Source organism: Aphidius gifuensis, linkage group LG5 (genome assembly GCF_014905175.1).
Source record: "Aphidius gifuensis isolate YNYX2018 linkage group LG5, ASM1490517v1, whole genome shotgun sequence".
Lineage (NCBI taxonomy): Eukaryota > Metazoa > Arthropoda > Insecta > Hymenoptera > Braconidae > Aphidius > Aphidius gifuensis.
The window spans coordinates 5,779,579-5,807,380 of record NC_057792.1 but is presented as its reverse complement, the minus strand read 5'-3'; the positions used below and the strand labels follow the sequence as shown (position 1 = coordinate 5,807,380).

Genomic DNA, 27,802 nt, shown 5'->3' with positions numbered 1-27,802 from the left:
ACCTCGGGTGTTGAAGTATTTGCATACCATATAATAATAAATAAAAAATATTTAAGAATTTAAAAAATTTATAAATTAATCATTGCTTTGTATATGAGTAATTTTTTTTTTTTTTAATTTATTTATTTTTACTTTTTATGGTTAAGTATTGTCATTAAAAAATAAACAAAAAAAGCTTTTAGTTTTTGTCTGCTTTTCTAAAAATGTTACACTTTTTTTTTTTTTGTTTAACAAAAAAGAATGCGCTTTGCGCATTCCTCAACCACCAGTGGTTGAACCTTAATATCTAAATTTAGTAATTATACTGTAAAATAACAATGACATGAATTTTTGTATTAAACACATCTTTGATGTGACTTTGACTAGAATTGAACTCCAGACCTTCGGCGCTGGAGGCTAAGCGGTTATCCACTCAGCCGTGTGCTCTAAGCTGAACTTTAAATGATATTTTATTCTTATGAATATTCTTTCTACCAGAATACTATTATATTTTAAATACTCAGGCTTTTTTTTATACTATTAATCCAATGGATTTTAAACGTTATTCTAAAAGCCATTTTTGTCCACGAGAATTTTCTACATAAAAATATTAATTTTTTTTTATAATTAAAAAAAAAAGTATTTCGCCAATTTGAATGCCACCTCGGGTGTTGAAGTATTTGCATACCATATAATAATAAATAAAAAATATTTAAGAATTTAAAAAAATTATAAATTAATCATTGCTTTGCGAAAGAGTAATTTTGTTTTTTTTTAATTTATTTATTTTTACTTTTTATGGTTAAGTATTGTCATTAAAAAATAAACAAAAAAAGCTATTAGTTTTTGTCTGCTTTTCTAAAAATGTTCGACTTTTTTATTTTTGTTTAACAAAAAAGAATGCGCTTTGCGCATTCCTCAACCACCAGTGGTTGAACCTTAATATCTAAATTTATACTGTAAAATAACAATGACATGAATTTTTGTATTTGATTAGACACATCTTTGATGTGACTTTGACTAGAATTGAACTCCAGACCTCTGGCGCTGGAGGCTAAGCGGTTATCCACTCAGCCGTGTGCTCTAAGCTGAACTTTAAATGATATTTTATTCTTATGAATATTCTTTCTACCAGAATATTATTTCATTTTAAATACTCAGGCTTTTTTTTATACTATTAACCAAATGGATTTTAAACGTTAGTCTAAAAGCCATTTTTGTCCACGAGAATTTTCTACATAAATATATTAATTTTTTTTTATAATTAAAAAAAAAAAAAAAAGTATTTCGCCAATTTAAATGCTACCTCGGGTGTTGAAGTATTTGCATACCATATAATAATAAATAGAAAATATTTAAGAATTTCAAGAATTTATAAATTAATCATTGCTTTGCGAAAGAGTAATTTTGTTTTTTTTTTCAATTAATTTATTTATTTTTACTTTTTATGGTTAAGTATTGTCATTAAAAAATAAACAAAAAAAGCTATCAGTTTTTGTCTGCTTTTCTAAAAATGTTAGACTTTTTTTTTTTTTTGTTTAACAAAAAAGAATGCGCTTTGCGCATTCCTCAACCACCAGTGGTTGAACCTTAATATCTAAATTTATACTGTAAAATAACAATGACATGAATTTTTGTATTAGACAACACATCTTTGATGTGACTTTGACTAGAATTGAACTCCAGACCTTCGGCGCTGGAGGCTAAGCGGTTATCCACTCAGCCGTGTGCTCTAAGCTGAACTTTAAATGATATTTTATTCTTATAAATGTTCTTTCTACCAGAATATCATATTTTAAATACTCAGGCTTTTTTTTTATACTATAAACTAATTGAATTTTAAACAATACTCTAAAAGCCAACTTTGTCCACGAGAATTTTCTACATAAATATATTGATTTTTTTTTTACATGTAATTAAGAATTATTTCATTAAGAAATTTATTCATTTTTACTCTTTATGGTTAAGTATTGTCATTAAAAAATTTATTATATTTTAAAAACCTAGGCTTTTTTTACCATTAACCAAATGAATTTCAAATGTTTTTCTAAAAGACAATTTACTTTTCTTTTCTTTCCAATTATATCCGAAATAACATTTAATTAAATCATCAAAACAATATCAATTTAATCCATGTCATGTTAAATTATATAATAAAACGTAAACTTCAATAAAATGTTAACTATTAAAATTATTATTTCATTTTTATATCCACATATATACACATTGAATTACCATGATACTTAAACAACGATAAATAAGTATTTAAAAATATTATCATTCAAAAACTTGTTCGTAATTTAAAGTATATACTAAAAATCATACACACGCAAGAGACAGAAAAAGGAAAAACCAATTTGATATAAAATAAGACAGTTGGTTGTTGTGAACAAAGTTGAAGTACGATTACGATATATACACCATAAGATGCTGTGCTAAGAAATAACAACATCGCCGGAAATAACACTGATGTCAATGACCCAAACACGCGAGATTTAAACTTGCATTATATATTTATTTTGTATATCAATAAAACTATATAACAAATTTTTTTTTTTCCATGATTTTATAACGAACATAATAAATATACATGGGCGTCATGATATTTTTATTTTTTTTATCATAAAAATTTTATTGTCTACCTGTTGACGCATGATTAAAATATACATTGAATTTTTAATTAAAAAATATATACATATCTAATCATTAAACTTGATGATGAAGAAATAGAAGGATGTTGATCAGCATAAACATCCAAGCAAATGAGTCACGATGTTGATTCCATTGCGCTTATTTTTTTTTTTAAATTTTTTTTTTCGTTTGTAACCACAGGACAATATCAACAACCATGTGTATATTATTGAAATTATAAAGATGAACGAAAAAAAAGAAAAATATATTTAAAAAAGAAAATCAACTATAAGACCCCAGGTAAAATAGTATATCGAGTCTCAAGTAAGGAATCACGCGCGTCAGCTTTAACCACACTACTGGGGCTCATTGTACGACCTTGACGAGACCTTGCGAGGTCGCCGACATGACGCCAACCAGCAGCTAGCATCAGCCACTACAGTCATCTACTTGTCTCTTATTCTAGTCACAAACTAATAGATATATACTTGATGCAATTTTTCATTTTTACTTTTTTTTTTTTTTTCCATGTAATAATAACTTCTTTTGAATACTATACTTCAGTTGATAATGATGATAATGATGATTGAATTGTCGCTTGCGACAACAAGATATATATATTTTTTTTACATACACATTTAATTTTTTGAATTTTATTTTTCTCATGAACTGAGAAACGATTGACCACTTTTTTTGTTACCAAAGGTGTTGGAAACTTCGTGTCACAAATAATTTCATTTCAAGTTTAATTATACACTGAGTTTTGTAAATTCAATGTTAAAGGGATGCTGCAAGGAGCAATGAAAAATATGGTATATGAACAGGAAGAAAAAAAAAAAAAAAGTTTATTATTAATAATAATAATAATAAATGAAAAGAAGAAGAAATAGTGGTGATGTGAGTTTGTGCGAGGTGAGAGGAAAAAATACTTTAGCATCACGCCAAGGCTCAGAGGGCACGCAAGCTCAACTTTTTTTTTTGTTCGCATTTTTTATACTGTTGCTTCTTTACTTTACCCACTTCTATTTGTTTATTTATTTTTTTAATATATAAAAATATTTGTTTATTTATAGATTAACATGTATATTTTTTATATAATATCATCTTCATTTGGCACTCGATGTAGATATTAAAGTAAAATACATATGTGTGTATTTTTTTTTTTTTCATTAATTTTCTTTTCTCTATATTATTATACTTGAAATGATACTTTAATAATAATAATGACTCAACAAGTTATTTACCTAATGGATGTACAATATTCTTGACTGTTGTCTTAATTTTTTTTAATATCAAGTACAACTTAAAAACAAATCAGTGTGTATTTATAATTTTATATACTATTTTTTATAATAAATACATAAAAAATTGATTGAATATTTATACTAGGATAATTTAAACAAAAAATTAATGTCATTATTTTTTAAATAAGGTATTTAGATGATAAAATCTCTCAAGAAATTTCAAATACACTGTTGATAATTATTATTTGTTTAAAAACTAATTGCACACTTGAAAAATTTAAATTAAATAATTTCATTATCGAAGGATTCTTTGCTCTTCATATTGACAATAATTAAAATAATTTAAATCATGGCTTGATAATAATTACAAACTGTATTTGATTTAATGAGCTCAAATAATTGAATGAGAATAAAATAAAAAAAGAAAATACTGATATAAATTGACACGTTTACTTGGAAAAAAAAAGAAAAATAAAAATTTCAATTTGTAATAATTACTAAAACTCAATTAAATTCAAATCATGTTTTTTTTCATTTTATCAAACTTAAGGGATTTCGTCGATTTTTTAAAACGAAGAGTGAGACAACATTTTCCCTCTGTTTTTTGTCGTTTTCGCACTCATAGAAATATTGTGTTTCTAAAAGTCTTCCGCAAGAGGTCTCTAGTGATTTTTTTAAAATTCCTCATATAAATCAATTATTTTGTACTTGAATCATTAATTATAAAAAAACTAAGCTCCAAGCCTCTTTCATTTTTTTTCTATACGGTTCCTTATGTCTCATTTTCTAACCCGATATTTTTTTTTTCACGATGTCATATTGTCGATTGGAGATATTGGTATATTTTAATAGATTTTTTTTAGGCAAAAATCGCATTCTCTGTAAAAGCCTATGTTAAAAGTTGTCAACTTTAAAAATCAATGAAAAAAGAATGAGCTTCCAAACAATTACCAAAAAATTACATAAAATGTAGTAGTATTTCAATAATCTACTGTATAAATTTCAAAGCATTCTCATATTCGGAAAAAAATCGACGAAATCCCTTAATAATAAATAAGTAAAAAAAAATAATATAATGGTATTTTAAAAATAGCATTATTTCAATATTTAATATTTCACTTAGAATCATGCATCTTATTTATATTTTAGAAAACATCAACAGATAAATAATCTTGCTGGTTGAAATCCGTGAAATATCGTTCACTGATTACGGGGTGAAATTTAAAAGAGCCATAAAGCCAACTCTACCAAGACTCTACATCCATATTTATTTATTTTTTTTTTCCATAATATTATTATTATTTCAACTCTTTTATTTATTTTTTTATCATTTTAAAATCCATTGCAACAGACAAATACGACCTCGATGCTGACCTTGAATCATGGATGAACCAAGCAAAAAAAAAAAAAAAAGAATCAAGAGCGTGAGTTTTATTTAAGCAGGATGTCATAGTAATTTTCACTTGGTGTATTTTCTTTATAACCCTATACCTTGCGTGATCCATTTAAAATTTTAATGCATTATACACAGGTATATATTATAATTAAGAAATATAGTATAGCATGAGAAAAATATATAACAAAAAAAAAAAAAATCATATATATATTACAAAGCTACCATGTAAACATATAACTTTTAAATATTAATTTTATAAAATTCAATTTTCATTAAATATTTTTCAATCATCATTATCATTAAATATAAAATTGTTGTTATAATATTAAAGATACTTTTATATATTTATTGAACCATATAAACGTGTGATTTTATCGTTGCGTAATTCATGATTTAAAGGTGTTGTGTGTGCGTCGATAATCGATACTCGCGTGTGCTGATATATTATTTCTCGCGTGCACAAAATTTATTTTTAAAAAATATATATATTCATGAGAATATGCGTATATGTATATTTTTTTTAATGGTAAATTAATACTAGATGATTTTATCGTTTTTATTTGTTTTTAAATATTTCCTTTTTTTTTACTTTTTCAAGTGTTTATGTGTGTGTGAATATTAACATCATGACCAACGCCTACACTTCATCATCATGACTGATAGATAAACCTATAATAACGCTATTATTTAATGACGGTATATTGGCTTATCATATATACCAATCAATGTTTGATCAAATAAAAACCAGTCAGTAATTTTTTTATTTTACCATTTTTTTTTAAATCAGAAAATAAATATAATCAAGGTATTATTTATGCAAATATTTTCTTGATTGGAAAACAAAAAATTATATTGATATTTTTCTGATTCTTTTTTTCTTTTACAAAATGAAAATGATCACTGCAAAGTGACAAGAGCTTGATATTAAAAATATCGAAAAGCCCGGCTTTTAAATTTTCTTTTAATTCAAAAGTTATAAAAATTTTTAAATTAAAAAAAAATATTTAAAATATAATTGAAAAATAAGTTTGTTATATTTTTTTAATTTCAAGTTTTCATTGTTATCATGAGCAACATACTGTCAATAATAGGCTAAAATTAAAACTAAGAAAATTTTTGTAAAATTACTTTAAAAAAACTTGAAATTATTCAATTAATTTTTTAAAAAACGACTGTATTTTTCTTTCAGTTTAATTTTTACTATCACAATGCATAGTCAATTTTATTATCTACTAAAAATTAAAATTTATATTTTGATATTTTCCATATGCTTTAAAAAAAAAAAAATTCCATTATAATAAATTTGCCCCTTTTTTTCTTTGCCCTTATAATGATCGTTATTTTTGTCTGTATTCATATCAAGTTGGTATGTTTATTATATATTGTTGTATATTTACAACGACTATCAGTGGTTGGGGGTAAGTTATATTTTAACGCTCATAAAGTGTCATGACAAGTAGGTAGCTCAAGTTTTACTGGACCGCCCTGACTGAAACTACCATTGGCATGCAGTTTTGTACATAATATATTCAACTTTATTCTCATCTTCACCTTATTATGCAAATATTATACGAAAAATACATGTCTCTTTTTCGTCTGATTTTATTATTTATTATTTGTTTATTTAATCATTTTTTTTTTTTATTGTATATTTTTAAAATATACCTGTGGATTTGATGTATACACATGTCAAAAGATCACTTTATTTATTGGATGATAAATCATGTTTATAAGGATAATCGTTATGCCAAGTATTTCAATGGGGTTGTCAATTTTTCATTTTTTTTTTCTATATATGGCCAATTGGAAGAAGCTTTGGATTGATAATTTTTTTATTCAAAAATTGATTATTATTCATGAGTTTATTTTTATAAAAAAATTTGAATTTTTTAAAAATAAGAAAATTGGGATTTCATTGGCAGAAATATATTCAATTCACGTCAAAAATTTAGCTCAAAAATGTCAAAATGATTGGCTTATAAATAGCTCAAATTAATTTTAATCCTTTTCTTCAATTTAGACGTTAATTTTACTGAAGATATAAAAAAGTTTGAGCGAATTAAAAAGTCATTGACACGTAAATTTTATATTTAAAAATTTTTTCTAACATCAATTCAACGACAATCTGATCACACTTCCTTAATTAAGTTTTAAAAAAAAAAAAAAAATTAATAAATGAAAACTACGATGATGAAAAAATCATAATTTTCAAACGGGATTTTTTTTTTTTTTCAAATTCGTAATAATCTTGACAGAAAAAATAATATTCTTGGTGTAAATAATATATAGAAAACTCGTTGTACATGTATAAAGGAGGACTGATAAATTAAAATTTGAATAGTCTTATAATTTAAATGAAAATAATTCAAATAAAAAATAGATAAAAAATCAGATTCCGATATAAACATGGGCAATTTTTCAATTAGTTATGGTCATCAGACGTCAGATATGTCGTCTTGGACCCTTTGAAGAATCGATTAGCAAGGCAGAAAATACGATAGCGAAGAAAGAGGGTGTGCATACACAAAGTGAAATCACAAACTATCATCTTTATATATCTTAAAGCTTGTTCATTCACCCAACTTTAGCAAGGTCATTTGAAATAAATAAATAAAAAAAAAAAAAACACTAAATTTATTATTAAAAATTTAATTTAAACAAAAAATATTAAATATTTATAAATAAATAATTTTTCTTATTTATTTATAAATATACGGAAAATATTTTTGTATTGCATCGTGGATTACGTATAGATTCTTGTAAAACAAGTTTCATTTTATTTAAAAATATATTTATATATATAAATACATATAAAGATTTTTTTTTTTTTTTATATTCATTTGAAACTTGAAATTTCCCTCTCAAGATAATCATTGATTTCGATACATCAGAATCACTCGAGGCATGTTATACATACATATAAATAAATATTTTATAAATCTATTTATATCATTTAATTTTTTTTTTCAAAAACCAGTGCAATTGATCTCTTTGAAAAAAAGAAAAATAATTTTTTATCTTGCACGATTTCTCTGGATTTTTTACGATAGAAATTTTTTTTTTTTACATATTAATTCCGGAGTAATATGTAAATTTTTTTATCGTTGAAAACTCGAGTAATATTTTCGAGAATAAAGTCATATACAAACTTCATTTTTCATATGATTATATGAAGAAAAAAATTAGATATAAATATTGAATAAATCTATTTATATCTTTGAATTTTCTTTGCAACTTATCTCTTATATTAAAAATAAAAATAATAGTGTGTATGCATGTGTCACAAATATTAATGTCATATATGGAATTTAAAAATAACACCAGGTTATTTATAGCCAATGAAGACAAGATTTGCAGTAACATCAACAAGAAGCCAATGAACTAAAACTTCAAGATAAACAAAGAAGCAAAAAACTAAAAAAAAAGATATTGCCAACAAAAAAAATAAAAAATAAATAAGATAACCATGGAGCCAAGTATAATCCAGGTTAGACTTACATTAACATCATGATTCTGATATACACTGAATTTACTCATAGAAATATAAAATAAAAATAATGCATGAAAAAGTCATTTGCAATATATAAAAAAAAAAAAAGAAATATACGAACAAATTCAAGATATTTATTTTTAGTTGTAAAGCTCAAAGAAAATCGCTTGTCTAAAATAAAATCGCATGCTGTTTGGTCGAAAGATTAAAACATCTCATAAAAATAATAATAATAATTATAATTATAATAATAATAATAATAAAAAATAGTTTTCAGGGACGAGAAATTGTGTTAGGTTTTATTGCATTGAATAGTATGATGGGGTGTATTATATTAGACGAGAAAAAGATAAATAAATAAATAAAAAAATATATAAAGAGATGAAGAAGAAGCAGAAAAAGTGGGTGCATTGCGCCCAGAGCAAGATGGCCTTGAGGTGGACCGTGTGGCGAGGGCAAGGACGATCATCGGTGGTAAAATAAAAAAATTATTTTATTTACTGCAGTTGTGTTAGTTTTTTTTTTTTAAATTTTATTAACATTAAGCTACTATCAATTGGTGATATATAAAAAAAAAAATGTTGTAACAAAAGAAAAAGTGTCTAGGAAAAATTTTTATACAAAGGTAAATAGAAAACCGCACCCACGTTGTTGACTAGCTTTAACAAATCAACAAATGAGATTTAAAAATAAAAATAATATGTAAGATTTTATAAGCTTGTGGTAAAAGTTTCACATTGCGTGTTTATCGCACAAGCGTTGTGTAATGGCAATATCTATATAGACACTGATGCAGATGGTGATTGGCCTTGCTCAAGGCCAGGGTTAATGACTCGTTTTTTTTTTTTTATTATTCTATGTATTTTTTTATTTTATAATATTATATTTATTTTTATTCTATACTGTTAGTAAAACGTTCATGCTGAACTGAATCACTAGTTCATATATATAATATTATAGCAAATGAAGAATAAAGAAATCACAGCTGGTGATGATAAGAATATGAGGGTGTGATATAATACCAAGTGGATGTGTGACGGGTCCAGATGTTTCACAATATTTATCTGGTCATGACATGTCTCGTTCACTTGTTTGTGTTTGCGTTTCAATTCAATAACCTAACATGAAGAGTTCAACTTGAAAAAAAAAATATATATATACCTATATCTCTTGAAACGTCTTGAGAATATTGAGAAATCTAGTCTTGAGTTTATTTACTAAGGACAATATCATAATTTTTTTCGCGACAGCAAATAAAACATACACGTGGAATTATTTTTTTTTTTTTTTTGCAATCTCACACATTTTGTGTGACCATGAAATAAAATACATATACTAACAAATTAAATTGTTAATTATTGTGTTTTTTTTTTTTAATTTTTATGTTTGAAAATATTTGACTGAGGGATTTATTTTAATTGCAGAAAAATTTCATTTTTTAAACAGTGTCTTTGTGGGTTGTGAAATATTCATATATATATATTTTTTTTTTTTACAAAAAAAGATGTAAAAATTCAAAGCTATAGTTTAGGCAAATTAGTTTAAAATAAAATAAATTTTCAATTGGCAAATTATTGACTCTAAATGATCAATATTTTATTCAAGTATTACTGAGATAAATTTTTCCCATGATTGGATGAAAAATTTTCTATATTAATGTAATTTACTTTGTTTAAGAAAATTTTCTATAATTTAAATGAAAAAAAAAAAAAACATGACTATTACAAAGAAAAAAATTTATTTAGTATAAATACAAGAAAAACTTGATTAGATACAAAGACCATTGAACTTTATCAAAGTATAGCAACTATTTATTCGAGTGATAATTTTTTTGAAGCAAAAAAAACCGACAAAATTACATGAAAATGAAGCAATTAAAACTACTGAAATAATCGTTCTTCAAATTTAGTTAAAAATAAATATTACAAGAAGAAAAAAGTAACTTTTCTTTAGAGAACAATTTTCATTCAATTCAGGAATCACTTTGATTTTTATTTTTCATCAAAAAATGATGACTTATAATGATTGCACTTGACCCATCATCATTATAAACTAAAGAACAGTATATATCAGGTTAATTTATATCAAGGGAAAGTCAATATAAACGATAAAACGTTGACGTGATTCATGCTATTTTCATTCAGTATATTTTATCAAGGCTTAAATCCATAAAAGTATTTACAAGAGAATCTATTTTCAAGTTGACCTTATGGATAAATCATTGTCGTTGGCAGTAAGACCTTAACCGGAAATAATATATATTATATTTTTTCATTTTATTATTCTGTATCATCATCGTTTAGTATGTGATTGAAGAGTTCTATAAAAATCGTTAGAGAAAATCTATTGAATTACATTTACGATATACTAAATTGACATACGTGAAGAAATAACTTTAAATTCCAAGATAAAGATGATGATGATGAGGACAACGCACTTTACTCTATTCAAGTACCAATTTATCAGCAATACTTGAACATTATTTGTTAAACTTTAGGCAGTAGTTTAAATACAAGATGTGCATTTATATCGATACATTAAATAATATATCTAACTAGTATTCTATTGGCAAACTGTTATTTCTATACTATAAAATAATAATACTTTTAACTTGTTAAATTTTAATACTCAAAATTCCCACGTATTTTGTTTATTTTTTTTTCTCTTAATTATATTTTATTATCATCATTTCTTATATATGAAAAAAAAAAAAATTACTATCAAAAAAAAATTGTAGAAAAAAAATTTTCTTTTTTAAAAAAATAATTGGTTAAAAAAAAAAAAGCTCTTGGATGATTACAAAATGAGTAAAAAATTTTTGCTTGGTAATTGCAATGATTTACAAATTGTTGTGTTCAAGTTTGAAAGGTACCGAAATACTTTCTTGTCTTTTTCATCTGAATTTTTTCGACAGGCAATCAAGATGAACTCCTTCAAATGTTTCGAAAATAAAAAAAAATTAAATAAGCTTGGAAGAGCATCGTTTTTTTTTCAGCCCTTTTTTTTTGATGATGGGCCTCAAAGTATGATGAAAAAAAAAAAATATTATTCATACATGTACACATTTGAGAGATGTTTCTTTTCAAGCCCAAATCAGCTTTTGATTATTAACATGATTTCACGATAATACATCACAAGAGCCATGTTTTCAGACACTTAAATTTATTGCTAATATTTTTTTATTTTTTTCGATTTAAAATATTTGTAAAATAAAATTAAAAAGAATCATTCAATAAGCTAAAATCTTGATCACCATTATAGTGAATAATCGTGATATGGCTTTTAAATAATTTGCATGAAAAAAAAAGAGTAACATTTAAGGTCAGTTAATTTACCACAACTGTGTGAGAATAAAATGAAGATACAGGTGGTAAAATGATGAATGTTTTGAATGAAAATTAACCAAGGGTAAAATGCTTTAAAAAAAAATTACATTGTATGTATGGGTTTGTGAAAATTTAAAGATGTATTTGTACTCTTTGATCTTGAAAAAAATAAAAAGATTTATATGCATTTGTACACACACACACAATGATTATATTAACAACTTGCTTAATTTGGTATTACAGGAAAATGAAAAAATAAGTTTTTTTTTTTTGCGGATATCTTTTGAATATACAGCTTGATCTTGATCAATAAAATATACTCAATTGTTTGTCTTGTATAAACATTGGTTTTTTTTAACTATTGACATTAATTTTATTATGTTTGTTGTTAAATGACAAGCGTGGAAAAAACATCTATGACCTACTCGGATATTATTTTGGTCATGGACATTAAAAGTGATCATGTCATTTTGCCATTATCAACAATTATTATTTTCCCACGAAATATAATTTTTTTATTTTTATTCAAATTCTTAAATGAGTATTGAAAAAGCTTAATTAATTTATTAATAATAATTTTATTTTTTCATTTTTTGTATAAAGTTGAATAATTAAAAAATGAAATTTTTAAAAAAATTTTTAATCATCTGATTTCATTGATTTTTAGCAATATAATTTAGATAAAAAAAATAATTAATTATTTCGAAAATTTAAAATACATTAGTCTTTTGTCTTTTATTAAAAATAAAACTAAAAATTTAATGAAAAAAAAAAAAAGTTATAACGTTTTCTATCCAAAAGAAATTTATCAAAATTTTAAAAATTATTATTTTTTTTTTATAAAACTTTTTGTTTATCAATTATTATTTAATTATAAGAAATAAAATAGGTATATGATTTATATTTATTTTTTAATAAAGTACTTTATCAATTACTCAAAAAAAAAAACTCCCAGTTATAAATAAATAACTATCCTTTGAAAAAAAAAAAAAGAAAAAAACAAATTTTTTTCTTTAATTATTCAATTTTTCAAAAAGAACGCTACCGTTTGAATTGAAAAAAAAAAAAAGCCTAAAATTGAATCCGTTAGATAAAAGACACACTAAAATAATGCTTTTATACTCGCGTTAATAATAAATATATCTGACTCTAACATTTCCTGTACAAATACGCTAATTGGTACCACAATAATCAACAAAAACTTCCGGAGACCAATTATACTAAACATATCTCAGACTTGCGTATTATTATATTACATATATACATGACCGTTATAGCAACCAAGACGATTGGATAGTCCTATACGGGATCATCGACCATAAACCATAAAAAATATTTTTAATATACATTAATAAATAAAAAAATAATAATATTTATATAGAAAACTATTGGCCTCTGAGTCAGAAGCTAAAATAGGTGTTGCTCGAATAATAATTTATAAAAAAAAAAAAAACCGGAAATGCAATAGAATTAGTCTGTCATTATATTAACCTCATATAATATCAATTATTCGTAAAAAATATATCTAACATGTTCGTGTGAAGATTAGCCTTTTGATCTTTTAATAACTCAAAAAAAAAAATAATTTTTCATTTATCAAGATATAATGCAATTTAACTTCAACTTATATCGTTAAGTTCAATATAATTTTTGATATATGTCAGTTTAAGTTTAAAATTATAATTTTTATTTTTTTTTTTTTGCTATGTTATATTAATTTAATCGGGCGTTGATGGGACATCTCGACAGAAACTTGTTAATACGATGACACTTAACTATTACCCATTTATAAATATAAAAAAAATTTAAATTAAATTATACAAAAAAGTTAAAGGTCATTGAACCAATCAATATAAATATATTTTTTTTTCAAAATAATAATAATTATTATATTTTTAAACGAGAAGAGATGATTTGAATCTTGGAAGAGATGATGATGGATGTCTATATAGTGCAAAGGTTGGCCAAGCAGAAGAGTAAGTGAAGCAAAATATCAAGGGAAAAAAAAAAAATTACAAGCATGAAGGGAAAAAAAAATTGAAAGTAAAGAAAAAAAAAAAAAAATGGAATACGCAACGAGATATATACGCTTCTCTCGCCGGGGGGGTTAACCTCGCTTATATTTCCCATACCTTAAAAAGTGGGCAATTTTGTTTTAACCAACGAAGGGCCGTATTTTTTCTTAATTTATACGCGATAATATAAAATAAATTTCTTGGAAAGGCCCTTTTTGTGTTAAAGCCAAAGAACAAGTCTTATTTTTGACTTAAAAAAAAAAAAAAAGAAATCATATATTTTAAATATGCAAATATGTATTTAAAATTTTTATTGATTTATTTTTGATGTTGTGAATTGAAAATAAATATATCAAGTCAATAACCTTTTAAAGAGCGAATAAGATTAGTCATAAGTGGCTGACAAGATGAATATTATTTTTAAGTGTGTGAGCATTATCATCAACATTACTATTTTACTGAAAATTATGATTTTTGTACAGTAGAAACATAAAACGTTATAGACGATTTCTAATATTTCTAATGTCTGTAATCTTGGATCATCGACATCTTGGATATTAACCTTTTGACTACTTGACTTTAACTCATCGTTTACTATTTTTTTTTTTTTTATCTAACATATATTTTTCATTCACTAAAAATAAATTACACATTAAATCTTTTCATAATTAATAATTTTCTATTTTCTTTTTCTTTTTTGCTCCTGTATTTCGAATGCGGTAGCATAAAAAATAATTGAAGAATTATAAAAAATTCAATTAAAATTGATATAAAAAATTAATCTTTGAAAATTGTACGTATATATAATTTAAAAAATTAATAAATAAGATGTTGTATCACTTAATCATCAATGACAGATTTATTAAAGTTTAGATTAACGACTTCTGAATATTTACTGAATTTGTTACAAGGTAAGACACTTTCTATTTGTACAAAATAATTGTCAAATTAATTCTTATATACCCGCAACAGAATATAAATATCATAATTTATTTTTTAATATTTATAATTGTATTATAAATTATGATAACTTTTTATCAATATATAATTTAAGTTAAAAATCATGTAATTATTTTTCATCTTGTCTTAGACAAAAAAAAAAAAAAAAAAAAGTACTCAATGTATATTTTATGAATGATGTATATTGTTGTTTTAATAAACACAATAGATTATGATGATTAGACCACAAAATTTATATTCAAAAATTTCTATTACATATAAAAAAAAAATCATCAACTTATTTTATGTCACACTAGACATTTGATAATTCATGCTCAAGGCACAAAGTTAAATCATAAATGACATTTCGTGGTTATTTAAAGTAAATTATTATTATTTATTATTTAAAATAATAAAATATATATTTTAAAATTTACATAAATCAACAAATGTAAATAGGTAATATAATGAAAATTGTTAAAAGTCCATTTCTATTATGATTTGCTGGCAAGAAATAGCTTATGATAATTTAATTATCAAGATTCTATGAATATACTACATGTAAAATTGATTGTTTTCGTTTAGTATATTAAAAAAAAAATACTTTTTATGTATTTTTGTTAGTGTTTATTTGTTATTTTGCATATTGGTTGACTGATAGGAATGTCCCTGAGGCTAAAATTGCCACAAGACATCAAATTTTATTATTTATTTGTTGCTCTACTTATATCAAGTCACAAATTGATTTTAAAATTTTATGGAACAAAGAGTCATACACTTGACATGACGATGATAATAAATCTTTTGTCACCAAAGTAGAGTCATAAGGTCAAATAGAAAATTATCCAACAAAAAAAAAAACATGAAAAATTAAATACTTGATAAAAAAAAAATTGTTTTTTTCGCAAGTACGACAATTTTTTTTTCTATGCCAAGTTAAAAAATAAAAATCATTAGTTAATGTTGGACATTTAATTGAGCAAAAAAAGATAATTTAGCTATAATTTATAACAGGATATATCACGTCAAGTTTCCACACCCTGAGGAAAATAAAAAATAAAGATTTCAAGGTCGTAACGATATCAATAAATTAAAAAAAAAAAAAGATAAATATTCTTTGGAGTAAATCGTAAAAAAAAAAAACTATCGAAACACGCAGGGAATTAGTGACGAGAATTTTATCTAATGATGAGGATAATAATAAATCAAACATCAACTATAAGAAAACTAAAATATAGTGTGATATTTTAAATCGTGCCAAGTTGGCCAACAGGTTCACACCAAGTTCAACGCAACAAGAAACTTTTATAATCACAAGTTAAGGGTCATGGGTGCGTCTAATACCGTACGTTATAACTCGTCAGGGTCAATTTATCCTTCAGGGTATTAAACGCCCTCGTCACTTGACGACCTAGAATTTTCTCATTGAGGCCAGTTGTATATACTAATGTCTCTTATTTTTCATTATTATTATTATCTATTTTTTATTTACTTCTTATTTTTATTAAATACTTTTATTATAAAAAAAATAAAAAACTTACCTTTTAGCTGAGTTGTTTCTATTGCAAACATGTTTAGTGCAAGCAACTGTAACAATCGAGTCCCCGGAAGTGGTAAAGGCGTATGTTGCAATAAAGCTCTAAACTCACGCAACATCTGAATAGCTGCTTCTTGGAATGTCTCCATTCTAAAAAATAAAAAACATTAAATTAATATAAATACATTGATAAATAATTAAAAATATATAACTAGTTTTTTTTTTTTTTATAATTTGCAAATCAAATAATATATATCTATTTATATACTGAGAAAGTTGTCATTTTAAAACAGGTAAAATGCATAGTATCATAAATAGGTTCATTTGAAATGTACTTGTAATAACTAAACGAGTTTTATACATCACATGTTATGCCTTCTGACATATCTTTTTTTTAATTTTATGTATATTTTTATTTTTTACATCACGCCTTGATATTATGCTCAAAATAAAACACAAATTTTTCAATTAAATTATTATTTTTTTCAATTTTCTAATCATCATTAGAAACCTAAAATATATTTAATACATAAAATAATTATACAGCATTAGCTTCGATATTTTAAAATTAAAAAAAACAACTAAATTTTCTGTTTTTTTTTTTTGTTTCATCGAAAGAAAAATTGATAAACCGTTGTAATTATTTTTATTTGATTTTTATAATTGAAAATTTAAATATCTAAAAGCATATATAGGTTTATCATTAACAGATAAATTTATTATTTAAATTATTAAAAATAATAATTAAATTGGATATGTCCGTAATATTTCAACTGGTATATTTGATTTTTGATAAATGATTAAAAGATTTGAAATTATTTCCTGATTATTTAAACTTGTTTAACAAGGTATTTCAGTCAGGATAGTAATAGAACATCTTTCAACATGATGAAGACTTCTGTTAGTTTATATATATATATTCTTAATATATATTTTTTTATTTTTCTTATATAGTTTACCCTTCAGAAATTAAGTGGCGTGGTCAGTATGGCGTAACGCCTATCTTCAGTAGCACCAAAGTATTTCCTCTTAGTAAATTGTGCCTACTGCTATAGTAGCTAGTCAGTAAGCAAGCAAAATCATGATGATTTCTCATTGAGTTTTTATTTTAATAGAAATAAAAAAAATAAAAAAATAGATAAAGATTGTAAATGAAATAAAAAATTTAATATACATAGAAAAATATGTTGTAGACATGAAGAAAATCATGAGGAAAGAACCAATTGGTTCATATATCTCTACACCGATAGAAAAAAATATTTAAGAAAAAATTGAATTGACTCGATCTATAACTCTCGTAGTATAGAAGTTGTTTGTAATTAGGATAACGGAGAGACCGGCTGCTAATATCGTTTTACACATTATGGCAATATTACTTGATATAAAGTTGGTATGACTATTTTGTATGACTATATATCCACCCCATAATAATACAACTTTTCCATCATCACCATTTTCAATGTTGTTTTAAATTCTTTTATTATTATTTTATTGCCATCAACAATCTTACGCCGACAATTTTTCTTTTGTTTTTATTTTTTAACTTTTGGTTTTATTATGTCGATAGTTTTATGCTGAGAAATACTTTTTTTTTTTTTTTGTTATAACTACATAAAAATGTCTCGAAATCGAAAAAAACAGTTTGTAAATTAAAGGAAACTTGTTCTCTTAAGAAAAGTTACTTTTTTCTTCTTGTAATATTTATTTTTAACTAAATTTGTAAAACAATTATTTCAGTAGTTGTAATTGCTTCATTTTCATGTAATTTTGTCGGTTTTTTTTTGCTTCAAAAAAATTATCACTCGAATAAATAGTTGCTATACTTTGATAAAGTTCAATGGTCTTTGTATCTAATCAAGTTTTTCTTGTATTTATACTAAATAAATTTTTTTCTTTGTAATAGTCATGTTTTTTTTTTTTTTCATTTAAATTATAGAAAATTTTCTTAAACAAAGTAAATTACATTAATATAGAAAATTTTTCATCCAATCATGGGAAAAATTTATCTCAGTAATACTTGAATAAAATATTGATCATTTAGAGTCAATAATTTGCCAATTGAAAATTTATTTTATTTTAAACTAATTTGCCTAAACTATAGCTTTGAATTTTTACATCTTTCTTTGTAAAAAAAAAAAATATATATATGAATATTTCACAACTCACAAAGACACTGTTTAAAAAATTAAATTTAGTATATTATAGTCGAAATGACAAAATTATCCATGGATAACTAAAGGCAACATAAAAAAATATAAATATGAATGAAAAAAAAAAGTAATCAGTCCTTCCTAATCTGAGTATATCTATATATAATTTGGTTGAATGGGATAACGAGGTCTTCACGTTATATGCCGCGGTGGAACGAATGATAAAATGTAAAGGATTTTAATCCAAGCTACTGACTATATTCTCTCCTATCATTCTTTACATAATTTAATTTTTTTTATTTGTTATTTAAAATTAAACTTCTTTCTCTTCTTTCACTCATGAGATTCACTCAACATTGCACACTTTGCTATCTATACCAGCTACACCGCAATGTACGGTATATTTCAGTATAATACACAACCAAAGTTATACATTACTATACTACTACAGATGAATTCCCACAGCCCCAATCACCAACAGAAACCAGCAACACACATGGGATATATGTTCAGTGGCAAATTTACGAGATGTAACATCTCACTTGTGATATCTTTAGCTACAGCACAAACTCGTCAGGTAAAATGTTACTTATAATCTAGGGAATTCGTGAGGTAAAACCCAGGGGCAATATATATGTTATCTCAACAAAACCAATGATTCATTTAAATCAATTTGAATCACGTTTTTCAACTAACTCATAATTTATTTATTTATACATTTATCATTAACTTTATATTTTTTTTTTTTTTTGATGGAAAAAGTTTATGTATAATTGAATTGAAAAATTTCATTTTCTAAATTGAAAAAAAAAGAAAAACAAAATATGAAAAAATCATTTTAAGAATGACTTAGTTTTCATCACTTTTTTCGTTTGCAATATTTTTTTATTCAAAAAAAAAAAATTCTTAAAAGTGTTCTACAAAAATTATGTTGGTGATATTAATAAAAGTAGCACAGATATTTTTTTTTTCAAAAATATCATTGTCATTTATTTTATTTTATTATTTTTATTGTCGTTGAATGATTGGTTGAACGATGTGTCCAAGTACCGTTATAAAACATTATGCCAAGCTTGGTACATAATCGTGTCCTAGGGACTTTTGATCAAACCCGCCGAATGTGGGAACATCCAAGGATGGAAGTGTTAAGTTAACTTATAATAGAATCCCAAGCTAGCTTTACTAGGACACGCTATTATATTTTTTTTTTTTATTTGACATATATAAACAAAAAGATAAATAAAAAAAAAAAAAAAAACCGTTGGCTTAACACTTGAACGAATCCTTCTAAGGATATTTTCCTGCAGCATATAAGCATTTTTTTTTTTTAAATTTATTTTTTTACAATCACAGGATAATTATTGTCCAAGTTATACGATCCTAACTATAACCATCTTATATGGGTCATTTAAAATACACCTCAACAACATCACGGATATTCAATATATAAAAAGAGATCGTTATTATTGAATAATAATAATATAGATTAAAAAAAAAATAATATTAATAAAATAAATTACAAGAAAAACTGTTAATGTAAGATGTAAGATTCGTTGGGAATTTATGATTTCAAATCATTCGTGTTATAACCACCTTGAAACCCTTTTAATAAGGCCGCCCGTTAGAATTATCTTGGCTATCTTGTTCGAATACATTTATTACAAAATATTATTATTATTATTTAATTTATGTTTTTTTATTTTTAAAATATTAAATTATTATTTATTTAATAATTTTTTTTTTTCATTTAAAATTGAGCATCAACACTTGTATTCAATTAGGAGCGATAAAAGTGCCCTAATTACCACGACTTGATATAATATTAACGGTCGTTATCAATACCCGGAAATTCAATTGGATGAATTACCAGTTTGTTGATTAGCCAACTAAAGGCATTCATAAATTTTTCATCATTTTTTTTTTTTCTAATAAAATAATAATATTTTAATTCATCAATATTAAAAATTATTACTAAAAAATATTTTTATAATTAGATATTTTTTTTTTAATTGAAACACAATAAATTTTTCATTCAAGACAAGTTTTTCTTGTCTAAATAATTTATTTTTTAAATTCAAGAAATTTCTTTAAACAAAGTAATTAATTTAAGACATTTATTTTTGAATATGATAAAAAATTTTAATGTAATATTTTATTGATTTCAATGTATGAAGAATATATATCTCAGTAAAATTCCGCAGCTATAATTATTTACTTGCTATTTTCTACAAAGGCTATAAAATCTCTGAATCTAATTACACAAAGCAGCACTCTATTCTGCATCTAGCTCTATTTTAAATTATTTTTTTTTAAATGTTTTCTTGTCGGCAAAATACTGAGCTTTAAAAAAAAAATATTAAAAATTGTGATTCGTCATTAGAGTAATTTAAAAAAATAATTTCTTGGTGTGTGCATGTTTGCAAGAATAAACATGCACACACCAAGATAGTATAATAACTTTATTTAACCATCTTAACACGTAAACATATAGTCAAAGAAGTAGACAGTAGAAAAGAAGACATTATTAAAGATGCGTGTGACTTGTTAAAACTAGTGTTTATAAATTCACAAACGTGCAATCTACAATAACCCATGTTTTAAAATCTTAATAACCTACACAGAAAATTGTTAAATTCACATGTTTTTTTTTTTAATTTAAATTATTAATTTGTATAATATTATATTAAAAATATTCAACAGTAACATCTTTGTCGGTAACATGTGTATTTATGATAAACTCAAGTATTAAATTTAATAAAATAAAAATTTAAACAAGTGTTATTATTAAGTGTTCATTTTACTTTTCATTATTTTTATATAATAATTATATATGTTTTTTTAAACAACAAAAAAGGTGTCAGTTTTAATGATATTTAAACAGCAGGATATTATTTATAAAAATTAATAAAAATTAAATATATATAATTGTTAATAACTCGTTTTAAAAAATATAAAAAAAACGTAAAATGTTTAATTTATAAAACATTGAATATATTAAATATTATAATTTTTTTAAACAATTTAATATTTAATAACGGTATTTTAGCAACATTGTGGTCAATAGTGTGGTATTAACATCACCATGGTTGATCATAGATCATAACTAAGTGTCATGAGATTTGACCCATGTGTGCTAAATCGCGTGGGCTCAATGAATACAACATAATCATTTTTTTTTTTTTAACACTAAAATGCCAAAGGCATTGGGTCTTCTCAAATCATTACGTATATAAAAATTCTCAACCTCTTTATATCTTTCTCTATGTGACTAAACAGTTAGAAATAAATAAATAAATAAATAAATAAATAAAATTGATTATTATTTAAATGTCAAAATAGATCTATATATTGTTTTTTTATTTCAACAATTATTTTTTGTTCAAAAAATAAAATAGAAAAATCTTTAGAAGAAAATTCATGAACATGAAAAATAGAAAAACTTATGGACATACTACCCCATCATCATCATCATCACCATTTGTTTTTTCTATACGTTTTTTTTTACCTTTAAATTTATTTTTTTTTATCATCTTTCGCGTTTCAACTTGAATTAAAGATGAACGATAAAAAATCGCAGATATGTGTACAGAGATGAAGATTGTTTTTTTTTTTTTTGTTTTGAAACAATTTTTTTTTTTTTCATTTTTAAATTTATTTTATTCTTTAACAACGCGATACCACGAAGCGACACGATCTTCACAAGACCATGTACCCTCTGGGTGTGGATCCAGACTCGTTTTGTTTTTCCATCCTGACGTAGATACCTTCTGATGCTTTCTTGATACCTTATATTCCCTTGTCCCTCATCCTCTCTCATCTACTATTGTTGATGCATTTCGCGTGTAAGAAGAATTGCCGGTTTAAAATATTTTTTTTTTTTTTATATTATTTATTTGCCGCAAAAGTTTAGACTTCGACAGTGACCACGCGAGAGTCACTGACAACAAGATACTTTATTGCAACGTGAAAAAGAATCCGCGTGTCGATATAAATTTTCTTCTGTCGCTTGACTGAAATTCTTCAATTTTTTTTTTTTTCTATTTTATATCTCACTTTTTTTATATATATTTTTTTTTCCATTTATTTATAATAAATATATTTTCTATATATAGAATTACTTTTGACGTATATTTGTTATGATAATATAAAATTAATAAAGATATATACTTAATGTAAAATTACAGATATCATGTAAAATGTCTTGGTAATAATATTTATGAAGATATACAAATAAAATAACCAAACACTTAATGTTTGAAGCATTTAATTTTATGATGGTAATATTGCCGCCAAGAGTATCATTGCATGCATTTGAAATAACCACTACTACCAAGTTGTAAATAATATTCAACAAAATCTTATTATTTATTACGAGGTTATTTTAATAATAAAAAAATAAATATATATCTTGTTTTTATATTTACAAAAATATATAACAAAAAAAAAAATATATGCAATATCTATTGATAAAATGACTAAGTCAATTTTGATAGAAATAAAAACACTGTGATGGAATATTTCGAAAAAAAATTTGTCAAGTTTAAAATAGGTATAATTTTTTATCAAATATTAATGTTAGTATATAGACACTATCACCTCTATGTTAATAATTTTTAAATAAAAAAAAAAAACATCATAAATAATAATTCATTATTTACGATGATTATTTTTAGAATGTTGTTTACCCCTAGAGGCGACAGAAACTACTTACAAGCCTGTTAATCGTAGTGATTCGTTCAAATTGTCGCATTCAAGAAACTCATACCAGACACACTATATTGTGTGTATATAAATATACTATGTTGGTATGCAGAAAATAAAAAAATAGCAAAGGAAAATGATAACCCTTTTCTTGAAGACATTCAGAAAGATTTCATGTATATGTAAAAATAAAATAAATAAACAAAGAGTCAAATGCAAATGTCTATAAGACACGAAGGAACTTACACATACTTATTTAAGACATTACAATCTTGCAATTGGCGCCACTATTAATTTTTTTTTTTTTTTTATAACTATTGCCTCGCCACTTTTATAAACATCAGCCAAGTAAATTTTCTATTATCCCTTCGTTTCCATATTTAATTAACACCTTTTTTTTTTAATATAAAATTTATTCTATTACGATGTTTTTTTTTTTATTTTTAGTATTTATTTTCAATCATCAAGGCTATGATAATAATCGACTATTAAATGATGAACATTGGCGCCATTATTCTGACACTTTGATGGGCATATTTTTTATTTAATGAAAATTCCTATCATACGCAATTCATAACCACTGATAATCATCCACGCATATCTGATTTTATTTAATTGACATTTTTTTAAATTAATTTATAATGTATTTAATAATAAAGTTAATAGTTTTTTTTTTTTAAATAATTTTATAGAATATTAATTTTATTTTATAGATATTTAATTTTAAATTGTGTGTATGTTTGTTAAGATAGGTGAAGATCAATGTTCATGTGGGTAGATTATTACTGGAACGATTAATCTAGTTTTAATGAAATATTTGATGATAAAATCAAACGCGTAATACAGGTTGATTCGAGAATACTCCCATTTTATTAATAATAAATTGAAAAAAAATAAAAATAAAAAAATTATAAAGATAAACATTTATTTCAATTGGTATATATATAAATTGTTTTTCATTACTATTTTCTTGTATTAACATTGGATTGAAATAAATTTTTATTTTTATATCAATAAAAATATTTATCAAGTTAATGGATAATAAATTAAACCTCAAGATTTTAAATTAGAATTTAAAAAAATAAAAAAATAAAACTAGACAAAATAATTCTCATCTAGTTTTAAAATTAAATGAAAATTTTTTTATTTTTTTTCAACTGTTATTTAAAGATTATCAATAGAATAAATTATTTATACAATAATTAAATTATTTATTAACTTTAAACCCTTTTTAAACAAAATAAAAGTGAAAAAGAAATTTTTTTTCAAATTTTCTTCAAGAGTTTGAGAATTACTTGAATATTCTTTTGATAATAAAATATTTAATAAATAACAGTATCAATATAATATATATAAAAACGTCCTTGAAAGCAATGCAGCATGTATAACTTGCCATAATGACCCATTAGTCTCTAGGGCATTTGATATCACGCTTCGATAAGCCAACTTCTCGTAAACTCGACACCTTGTTGAAGGGACATTAAAAATAATCAACTCAAGAATGACAAGCCTAACATTCAATCAATCAACATTGATTTAATAAACGACACTATAAATTAAATCCGACAAATTATCAAAATGAAATAAAATAAAATTCCACAACATTGTAAGCACAATAATAAATCAAAAGATTAAGCCAACAAAGATATGTATTTTTTAAAAATATATGTCCTGCTGACCTTAAAAACTTCATGGAATTAATACTCTTTGGTTTGATAAATATTAATCGTTGAATTATAAAGCTCCTTTTTTTTAATAATAACAACAATAACATTAAATACTCCGGGTGCTTTATATCTACCAAGAAATTATATCCTTACAAACATGTATATATTTAAACATTGTATGACAATTTGACCAAGAAATTCACGACATTAAAAATATTATACATATTTTTATTATCAATAAATATAATAAATGTATTTTATTAAATATTATTTATATTATTAACAATTATTATTATTTATTCATCATCAGTGAATATAATAGAAAAGAGAGATGAGACTGAGGTTGATACTAATTTTCAAACGAGTACACCATTGTGGTATAACGAACCGGAGCTACTTGGGTGGTCAATACCAACTACTTATTTAAAAAATAAATAAATAAATAATAATAATAATACTATGTGTCTCGTTAAGAAGACCTTGTCTAAAAAAGAGCATTTAATCTATCTGTACAGAACACCTCAACACTTTATGCAAGCCCTTTAAACAACTTAAATGAAAAATAAAAATAAATAAAGATTCTTTACACTCACACCATCATCATCATCATTCGCACAATATTATTATTTATTTGTTTTTTTTTTTTTATTATTATCTAATCTTGCCAATTATTTTGACATTCCAACTTGACATTTATTATTTGCTTAAAAAGAAAAAAATATGTATGCAAGATTCAATCATTAAAATAACATATGTACTAGTTAATTTTATATATGTTTTTTGAATTTTATTTTTTAATAATAGTTAATATAAATAAAATTTTATTGGATATTGGATTATAGCATTAAGTTATTGATATTAGATATTTAGAAAATAATAAAATATGGATTTTTATAAGCGGTATGAATTTTCATTTACTGAAAAATTATATTTTAACACAAGTGTTGAAAGTTATATTCTAATTTAGATTGGATATTATTTTGCTACGATGCAGCTTTGAAATTTAGAATGATATACAAAAGAGGGTGGTTCAATAAAAAAAAAGAATACATCATGAAGCATGTATTAGTATAGAAATAATAAGTTATTTAAAAATTAAAATAAATCATTATAAAAATAATAAAAGCATAGTAACATATTGACATAATGATTTAATGATTATTTTGAATTTTTAAAAAATTATGACAACAGTATATCATACGATAAATAAATAAATATTTCATTTAAAAATTTATTTATTTATTTAAAATTTACTTTAATCATATATCTTTGATAAATTCAAAATTAATTAATTTAAAAATTTATTAATTAGTCATTTTATTGTAATGACACAATGTTATTATTATTTCAAATTTAATTTTTTTTTTTTCATATTAATCTTTCAAATATTGTATGAAATGTTTATTTATTTTTATTTATTATTATATATTATTATCAAGATTATTATTATCATCATATATCTTGGATAAATTTGTAATTAATTTAATTTTCATTTGTTAATTTAAAACTTTTACACAAAAAGATCTTGAAATTAACTCAGTATAATTTACACAAAAATGACAAAATACCAATCACATTTATTTATTAAACAAAATAAAAATAAAATAAAATGAATGAGTAATTATTCTAAGATTGTCTCAATCAATTGTGTTGTACTGTCATTGATTTCCTGACCAATAAATATTGAAATAAACACACACTGAAGAATACTGAGACACGACAAGCGAGACGAGACACAGCTGGAATGCAGCAAGTGGTAAAAGAAGAAGAAGAAAAAGTAAAAATTCTTTAAAGAGAAAATAAAAGTTTAACAGTATCATCATCAATTGAAAGAACAAAGAAAAATTCATTCAATAAAAAATAAAACTACATCCTACAAAATAAAATTAACTGATGATAAAAATAAATAGACGTAAAACTATTGAAGTAAAATTAATTCAAATGTGCAATATATGAATGTATTTTTCTTTTTTTTTTTTTCAAAGAGTCAAGTTAACAGTGGATGCCCTTGAAAGAGGCGAGGTCGTCACACGAGACCTGGCGACACTTGCAGGTAAACGACCATCAGCTTGATCTTCCACATTTGATTCTGTAACCCTCACAATAATTTGTCTCTTTCAAAATAATGATGTTTTCACACTGTGATAACAAATCTTTGTCTAGTTTAATTATTTATTTATAAAATTTCACTTGTTTAACAATTTATCATGATTGTATTATAAATCATTTGGTTCATTAAATATGAATTACTAGATGACGATTAACATGAATACATGGTCTTGCAATATAGCAAAGATGAGTTCGTGTGGGGTTGAATTTACTTGTGTGTGGCGCCACGCAATTGTCAATTAACATTTTTACCGACGTTAAATAAAACACGATTTGCACACTGGTAAAATTCATGAACACTATATATATAAATAACTTTACACACAGTAAATATACATTTTATTTTGATTATGTGTGCAATGAAATTGATAATCGTTGGCTTTGCGTTAAATATCTACTTCGACATCTTGGAATCTCTCAACTACATTAAACTTTATTTTCAATTTATTTTGCAAAAAACATTAGAAAAAAAAATGAAAATAATAATTGGAAACTCGTTTATCTTCAACGACATCAGTACCTTATTATCTGATGGCGTCAACCAGTCATTATTTTAGTCGATAACTAATGAAAATGTCCCTTAAAATTTATACTTAATCACAATTTGATTGATCATTT

At 23.7% G+C, this 27,802-nt stretch overlaps 1 protein-coding gene across 2 annotated transcripts in view; it reads right to left on the bottom strand.

Moving 5' to 3' along the window:
- The window catches only part of LOC122857262, a 61,298-nt gene that overhangs the window by 25,835 nt on the left and 7,661 nt on the right, over positions 1 to 27,802 (bottom strand). For both annotated transcript variants that reach the window (XM_044159340.1, XM_044159341.1), the window contains one exon: positions 16,562 to 16,707. In XM_044159340.1, the coding sequence (XP_044015275.1) occupies positions 16,562 to 16,707 (146 nt within the window). The remainder of the gene's footprint in view (positions 1 to 16,561; positions 16,708 to 27,802) is intronic.